The sequence below is a fragment of the Mus pahari genome, chromosome 21 (genome assembly GCF_900095145.1).
Source record: "Mus pahari chromosome 21, PAHARI_EIJ_v1.1, whole genome shotgun sequence".
NCBI classification, from domain to species: Eukaryota; Metazoa; Chordata; class Mammalia; order Rodentia; family Muridae; genus Mus; species Mus pahari.
Genome location: NC_034610.1, coordinates 32,228,352 through 32,236,204, shown reverse-complemented (window position 1 = coordinate 32,236,204; position 7,853 = coordinate 32,228,352). Strand labels below are relative to the sequence as shown.

At 48.0% G+C, this 7,853-nt stretch overlaps 1 protein-coding gene across 1 annotated transcript in view; it reads right to left on the bottom strand.

Annotated features, from left to right (window-relative positions):
* The window catches only part of Zc3h12d (zinc finger CCCH-type containing 12D), a 36,924-nt gene that overhangs the window by 22,991 nt on the left and 6,080 nt on the right, over nucleotides 1-7,853 (bottom strand). The window contains exon 2 of the mRNA XM_021221857.2: nucleotides 6,270-6,653. Coding sequence (XP_021077516.1) covers nucleotides 6,270-6,583 — 314 coding nt within the window. The 5' untranslated portion in view covers nucleotides 6,584-6,653. The remainder of the gene's footprint in view (nucleotides 1-6,269; nucleotides 6,654-7,853) is intronic.

Below are 7,853 nucleotides of genomic sequence, written 5' to 3'. Positions count from 1 at the left end.
AAAATATCTAATAAAATAATTAAAAAGAAAAGTACATTCATTGCTAGACATTTGACATGAGGCCAGTTGTCTAGAAGACAGTTATACAGCTTACACTGTGTTCTCTCTCCTCCTTTCCTTCATATGAACATATGTGCACACACACACACACACACACACACACACACACACACACACCTGTTGAAAGGACTCTGATGGATTCTGGGCCGTAAGTCTATCAGAGCCACCACCCAATACGCACGTGATTCCTGGGGGAACCCCAGCACTGGCTGTAACACAAAGAGTCTTGGTCCTGGCCCTGCAACTCTCTGGAGAAGGAAATAGGGGCTTGGCACATCCTGTCCATAGCTGGCACTCTACCCAGAGAGCCGTGCTCCACGCAGGAGACCACTGATGCCAGGACAGAGGCCCGTGGGGATGTGGTTCTCCAGTCTGTGGTCCTTTCCCAGGCCAGATGTAGGAGAGGAGAGAGCTTCAGGGGTGGGAGTGGATAGAGGTGACGGAGAGCTGACAGGAAAGAGGTGATGGGTAGCTTTGTAAAAAGTACAAAGCCCAGAGCTGGTGTTTTCTTGATCTGTGACCGTGGGGAAACCACTGTGTGTCTGAGACTCCAAAGAGGAGAAGTCCCACTCTTAATGAGAAGATAGAGTTCGTCTCTCTCTAGGACATGTGAAATAAGTAAGTGCTGTGGATCTTACCGTGTCAGAATTGGTTTTTAAGTCTTTTGGCCTGGTATCAGTGGTGTACGTCTTTAATCCCAGCACTCAGGAGGTAGGGGTGAAGGCAGAAGCAAGCAGATTTCTGGGAGCTCAAGACCAGCCTGGTCCTCAGAGCAAGTTCCAGATCAGGGAGGGGCTACACAGAGAGACCCTGTCTCAAACCTGTCCCCCATCAGCAGGGGCTTCTGCAGCTGCTTAGTCCAACTTCTTAATTGTGTAAATAGGTCTCTAAAAAGAACAAGGCCTGGAACTCATATAGACTCCTCATTGGAAAAGCTGGACACGTACTTAGTCAACTTGTTTAGCCATTAATTAATTAATTAATTAATTAATTCCAATGAAGTAAAAGGAAATTACTTTGAACACTCGGGTCGTCTGTGGTATTAGCCACACTCCAAGGTTTCCATGGCCACGTGTAGCAAATGACTTCCATAGCAATTCCGGAACTTTCCACCCTCAGTTACCATGGACAGCCTTGGGACAAGTGCTCAGAACTCGGGCTTCCAGGCACAGAACTACTCCATCCTCTGGCTCTGGCCTTCTGTTTTTCCATGTGGACATGAGAAATGCAAGGGGACAGTGGAAACATCTGAGGCCTGGCTCCCCAGGGCCTGGTCCGATGAGCATCGTACCACGTTACACCTCGGGGTTATCCTTAATTGGGCTTGTTCCTTACAGAATGACAAAGTAAGCTATCATGTAGAGGAACCCAACGACCTCCTTGTGTTGTAAAAACGAGGAAACAGAAGGCTTTTAAAGCGTCTTTATGGGGTAGCTCCACAGACTCAGTTCCCTTCCGTGTAGCTGAGTCATGATCAGAAAGTGTTTCGGAAATCCAGTGTATCCTGAACAAATACATCCCCTTTGCTCATAAAAGCCTTCAGTCCAGGGCCCAGGCCAGTTCATCTGGACTCAGCCATCATCCACAGCTGTGGTCTAAACAACATGAAGTACAGTTATGGAAGTACCACTGGAACTGGGTCTAACTTGAGTCAAGGGCTAACCTCAAAACCCAAGTCCCTTTCCCAGCAGCTGGGAGGTTCAGATAGAAGGACAGATGGCTCTGCGTGAACATTCTATATTGGCACAGGGCATGTGACTTGGTGCACTATCTGTAACTTCTCATTGTATGCCAGTGGTCCCTAATGCTTTGGGGATCACAGACCCTTTCATTATTTATTAAAATCTATATATCTCTGCAGAGAAGTGACAGGATGTGCACAAATATGGCATAATACATAGCATTGCAAGCCATTCGTGGCTTTGAAAGTAGATGGGCCCCAGATCCAGGCCTGCAGGAAAAACTAAAAAAGTCGAATCTCCATCATTTCTGCAGACACCGAGATTTTAACCCCAAAACTCCTCTCAGAGTTCTGTGCTCCAGAAACAAAAACATGAAGGCGGGATGTTGTGGGCCAGGTGTTAGCCTGTGGGGGAACTTCCCTACAGTTGGGGGTTGGGGGAGGAGCAAGCCTTGCTACCAAAAGTGAGGCTACTGTTTTCTGTAAGCAAAGACGTGGGTCACCACAAGCTCCAGGGGATGGAAGGACAGCCAGCTGTGGGAGTTGTCCCTGCCAACAGTAGCCAAGCTTCTTATAGGTTAGGGGTAAAAAGAGACATGTCTCATCAAGGCTTCAAGCTCTACCCTGTTCCCCCAGGAGCAGATAGCAGCCTCACCTCTCAAAGCAGAGGGTAGCAGTGTCTGGGATCCTACAAAGCTCAAAGGAGAGGGACCTCCTAAGAGCATCCTTCTGGGGTTAATAAAATGTGGTGTTCAGGAGCTGGAGAGATGGCTCAGCAGTTAAGAGCACTGACTGCTCTTCCAGAGGACCCGGGTTCAATTCCCAGCACCCACACGGCAGTTCACAATGGCCTGTAACTCCCATTCCAGGGGATCTGACACCTTCACACAGATATACATGCAGTCAAAACACCAATGTACATCAAATAATTTTTTAAAAAAAAAAAAATCTGTGCTCTGTAGGAAATGAGACACCAGTTTGAGTTTCCATCCTGTATTCTCTATAAAGGGGGCAGATGGGAGCTCTCTCTGTGGTCATCGTTTTTTTTGTTTTTGTTTTTGTTTTTGTTTGTTTGTTTTTTCATGGTTGAGGATCTGGTTGGCCCTGGGAACAAACTGCCCCTGGAGGCACAGTAGAGGGGCAGAGAATCTGCATGGATCCCCTCTGTGCTCTTAGAACTTGGCCTTTGAGGGAAATTAATTACAGTCCATAGTCAAGGGGTTGTTATATTATTTGTGCTTCTCCCTAGGATCCAAGGAGCAAAGAGCACACACACACACACCACTGAAGTATTTGGTAGACAGAAAGTATAGGAAAACACTTAGACATCGACATGTTTTTTGCAGTGAGTCTGTATGACAGTTTCCATTTGCAACCCACACAGATTAAGCGTGGGAAGACAAAACTGACCACAGTGGGAAGGACGGGTGGCAGTGGTAGTGGTAATACTGAATAGATTGACCTAAGACACTTACTTCATAGTCATGTTGTCATGTACAAATAGAAGATGTAGTTTCAGTTTGAATTCCAGACTGTAGCCGAGTCCCAGCCCCCCAGCCCCCCAAAAACCCCTCTGCCATGAGCTCTCTAGCCTCATTTTTAACAGTGTTTCTCTGATCCCCAAGGAGAATACATCTTCCTGAGGTCGTCTGTTTGCGATATGGCCATTCCAGTATTTTCTCTCAAACTCAGGGAACTTGAACCATCTTGGGGCTGACATGGGCTTTGATTTGTGTAGGGAACACCTACATTCAGACCCTTTTTCAATTACTGCTTAGTAAGCTTTGTCCAGATCAAGAAGAAGTCAGGCACCTCTTCCCCTGCACTTTCTAAGGCTGCTAGAACATGTTGAACTTTTTTTTTTTTTATTGACACTTATTGATTGGTGCAGTCATACATGGGAAGATCAGAGAGCAGCCAGCATGTCCCCCTGTTTCTCTTTCCACTATATGGGTCTCAGGGAGAAAACCCAGGTCATCAGATTTGGCAACGGGTATCTTTATCATCTGAGCAACCTCACTGGCCACTGACTTCTCTCAAGCCCCTGTCCTGGCTAGTTTACTCTCAACTTGACAAGTTAGGGTTAGTTACCTGACAGAGGGAACCATAGTTGAGAAAAATGCCTCTGTCAGACAGATTTATACACAAATTTATGGGGAATTTTCTTAATCAGAGATTGATGTGGAGGGTCTAGACCGTTGTGGGTATTGACATCCTGGGCAAATGGTCCTGGTGTGTATTTTAAAAAAGCAAGCTGAGGAAACTGTGAAGAGCAGACCAGTAAATAGAATTCCTCATGGGCCTCTGCTTCAGTTCCTGTCTCTGAGTTCCTGCCCTGAGTTTCCACTTTGGCTTCTCCTGACGATGAACTGTAACCTGACAGCCAATTAAACCTTTCCTCCCCGAATTCTTTTTGACCATGGTGTCTCATCACAGCAATAGAAACACCCTAAGTAAGATCGTCTCTTTAACACCTCGGAGACCAAGATGTCATAGGTTTCCCATCTGCTGCCGAAAGGGGGCGTAGGAGAGACAGCGAGAGCGCGAATGCACAGTCTCCGGTAGGAGCCAGGGGCTCCATCACCCCTTGATACTATCCCTGTGGACAAACCTAGCAGATAAAAAAAAAAGGGGGGGAGTGGGAGCATATTCTCTTAAGGCACACCATGCTGGGCGCGTGGGGACACTCACAGGGCTGAACCATTCCAAACTTCTGTCCTACAGTGCCAAATTCAAAGTGAGCTCAAATCCCTGGGGGGAGCTTCGGATGCTTGTCGACACGTTTGGAGCGGCTGATAACTGCTTTTCGGAATTCCTACTCAGCTTTTAAAAGGGGAAGTGCGAGTATTTATAGTTGTGAGTGAGCTATTTCCTATGACTCTGCCCTCTGCCCGCCTGTAACTCAGCCAAGTTTGCGCAATGCCCTCCTCGCCCAGCACTGAGCGTGTGGAATCTTGGGAGATTGGGCCACAGCGGAGCTTTGCCAGATCAGACACAATAACCACGCGCGCGCCATCAAGCTGAAATCCCTGCACACAATGAAGAAGCCCAGTTACAAAGACTGGCCTGGCCCTATCTGCGGCTCAAGGTGGGAGCAGACTGCAGCCTTGCCTCACCACCGGCCCCAAGCTTTGAACACAACCCAAGCACTTCTGGTTCTCAGGCCCTAAGGGAGACAGTGGAGGTCTACCAGGCTGCTCTGCACAGAGAGGAGAGTACTCTCGCCTTTCCAGAATAACACAGCTGCCTGGGGACAGACTCCAAAGAAGGAGCCCCATCTGCCAACACCTAACCCCGGGCTCCTGTCTGTCACTTGCCTCTTTCCTTCTGAAGAAAGCTGCTCCTCCTGTGATCGCGGTTAGCATCAACTTGCGGAGCAGGCTACAACAGGCACTTTTCCTAGCTCCCCTCTAGGAAGGGTTGATTCCACCGCACAGAACCAGAGAGCAATTTGCCTGGTTCACACGGCTACAAGATACAGGACGGGATTTGAAAGCAAGCATAGCATCGACACGCTTTCACACCCATCTTTGCCGAAACCCTCTTCACAGTATTTGGGTTATAGAGTCAGTCCAGATAGCCATGACTTTGCTCATAGAGAATAGTAGCTTGACTTTGGGTAGCTTGATTCCCCACTACGGCCCCCTTCTCCCTGCAGCTGCTGGAAAGTTACCTTCCAGACCGTCTCTTCAGGCTAACACCTGCTGTCATTTGATGGCCCACAACACCACACCTTCATGCTTTTGTTTCTGGAGCACAGAAGCCTGAGAGGAGTTTTGGGGTTAAAATCCAGGTATCTGCAGAACTGATGGAGATTCTACTTTTTAGATTTTTCCTGCAGGCCTGGATCTGGGGCCCATCTACTTTCAAAGCCACGAATGGCTTGCAATGCTATGTATTATGGTATATTTGTGCACAATTACTATTGCTTCTCTGCAGAGATGTATGGATTTTAATAAATAATATTATTTAATAAATAATTAAAATTGAGAGACATTTTCTCAACTATGGTTCCCTCTGTCAGACAGACTAAAAAGAAATGTAATTAAAAGTCTCCAGACAAAAAAGAAATGTAGTATGTATACACAATGGCATATACGTTTTAAAGAATGATGATTATGTCGTTTTCGGGAAAATAATGAAACTTAAGGTTTCTCTTAATCAATACAAGTCAGACTCAGAAAGTTGGAGATGCCATATATATATATATATATATATATATATATATATATATATATATGGCAGGGAAGGATAAGGGGTCGATTTGTTGAAGAGGGAAGGAACTAGTGGGAAGAAAGGAGAAGAGACAAGAAGTGTGGTAGAAAGTATGGGCCAAGCATGTGACATACATGTATGACTATGTCACCAGGAAACTTATTGATTTGTAAAATAGTTTTTAAAAATTCATCCATCGGTCCTAAAACTCTTTGAACCAAACCACAGGGAGGAAATGTTTCCCAGGACTCCGGGTAACAAGGTCTCTGGTCCCAGCGCTCAGTAATAAGATGAAGGAAAGCAAAGACGCTACCTCATAGCCACATTGCTGCCATCGATCACTATGGGCCGCAGGAAGCGGGCTGGATCTCTGTCAGCCTCTTCTAGGCCTGGTCCCAGGCCCTGCTGGGCAGAGTCTTGGACCCCGCAGCATCCCCGGGGAATCAGCACTACCCCGGTGCCACTGGCTGGATCCTCCTGGGCCCTCGGGCGGCTGCCGGTCTGGATCAACTCTTGAAGCACGTCATTGACCAAGGCACTGTCACCCAGTTTGCCCAGCACCCTGACCACGTCCTCTTGGCAGTAGCCCAGTTTCTGGAAAAATTCCATCTTGCTCCGACGCTCCATATCGTGCCAGCTGCTGCTTGGCCCAGCTCCTGCCCCGAGCTTCCTCCTGGTAGAGTGGCACGGGCATGAGCTAAAAAGAAAAAGCAGTCGTCAGGTGTTTGCCCAGCAGCCTGGCAGGCAGGCCACCGGGTGAGAAGGGCACACTGCCTGTGCTCCTCCCTCATGGCATTATCTACCAGGAAATCATGTGGCTCCAGGTCCCCTTGGGGATTTTCAGTTGCTTGGTGTGGCTGGCAAGCCACCGATGCAATTATGCCTCTTTTACTTTTAGTGTATTCTCTGATGCCTTTGTTCCTGTGTGCCTGTGCAGGGAAAGCTAACCAGGGCCCAGGGTGGCAAGAGCCGAGTAGGGCACCAAACCAGACAAACTGCTTTAGAGACTCTGTTAGGAGCCAGATGCCATCCACCCAGATTTCTGTACTGACGGGGTTAGCACCAATACCTCCGTGTGTCATGGTATTTGGAGAAAAAGACCTTTCAAATCAGGTCCTTGGGGGCATACCTTCACCCTAAACAGATGCTCTACAAGAAGAGACAAGGCGCTTTAGACACACACACACACACACACACACACACACACACACGAGATTAGGAGGGTGGAGGGACCCCTGTGGTTGTGAGCAGGTGAGACCAGGGAAGGAACCGACATTGTTGACTCTTTGATCCAGAACTTGCAGCCTCCAGAACACAGTGACTTTCTGTTGTGTCAGCCCTCGCTTGCTAAGATGGCTACAGCGGTCCTGGTTACAGCGATCCTGGCAGGCAGTATAGGCTGCTGGCTCACCCACAAGAGAACACTCACAGACGGGGGGGCCCCCTCCTAGACAGACGAGGCTACCCAGGAACCCAACTCTGCACTCTAGCTCAATTGACTGATTCAGATCACACTTAACCTTAAAAATAAACAGTCCAGACTCATATTGGGCTCTTCCTCTGGGGACACCCAGCCTGGCCTGTAACACCTCCCTGTGTAGGGGTGACAAGGAAGGGCCTGCACCTGACAGTTTCGTACAAAGGGAGAAGATGGGAATACTCAGGACACTCTGGGGCTCTCTGCTAGTCACAGAAACTTGACACCATTTAAAAATGTCTTAAAAATATACAGATAATCCAGAGCCAGGCCTGGTGGCGCAGGCCTTTAATCCCAGCACTCGGGAGGCAGAGGCAGGCGGATTTCTGAGTTCGAGGCTAGCCTGGTCTACCAAGTGAGTTCCAGGACAGCCAGAGCTATACAGAGAAACCCTGTCTCGAAAAACCAAAAAAAAAAAAA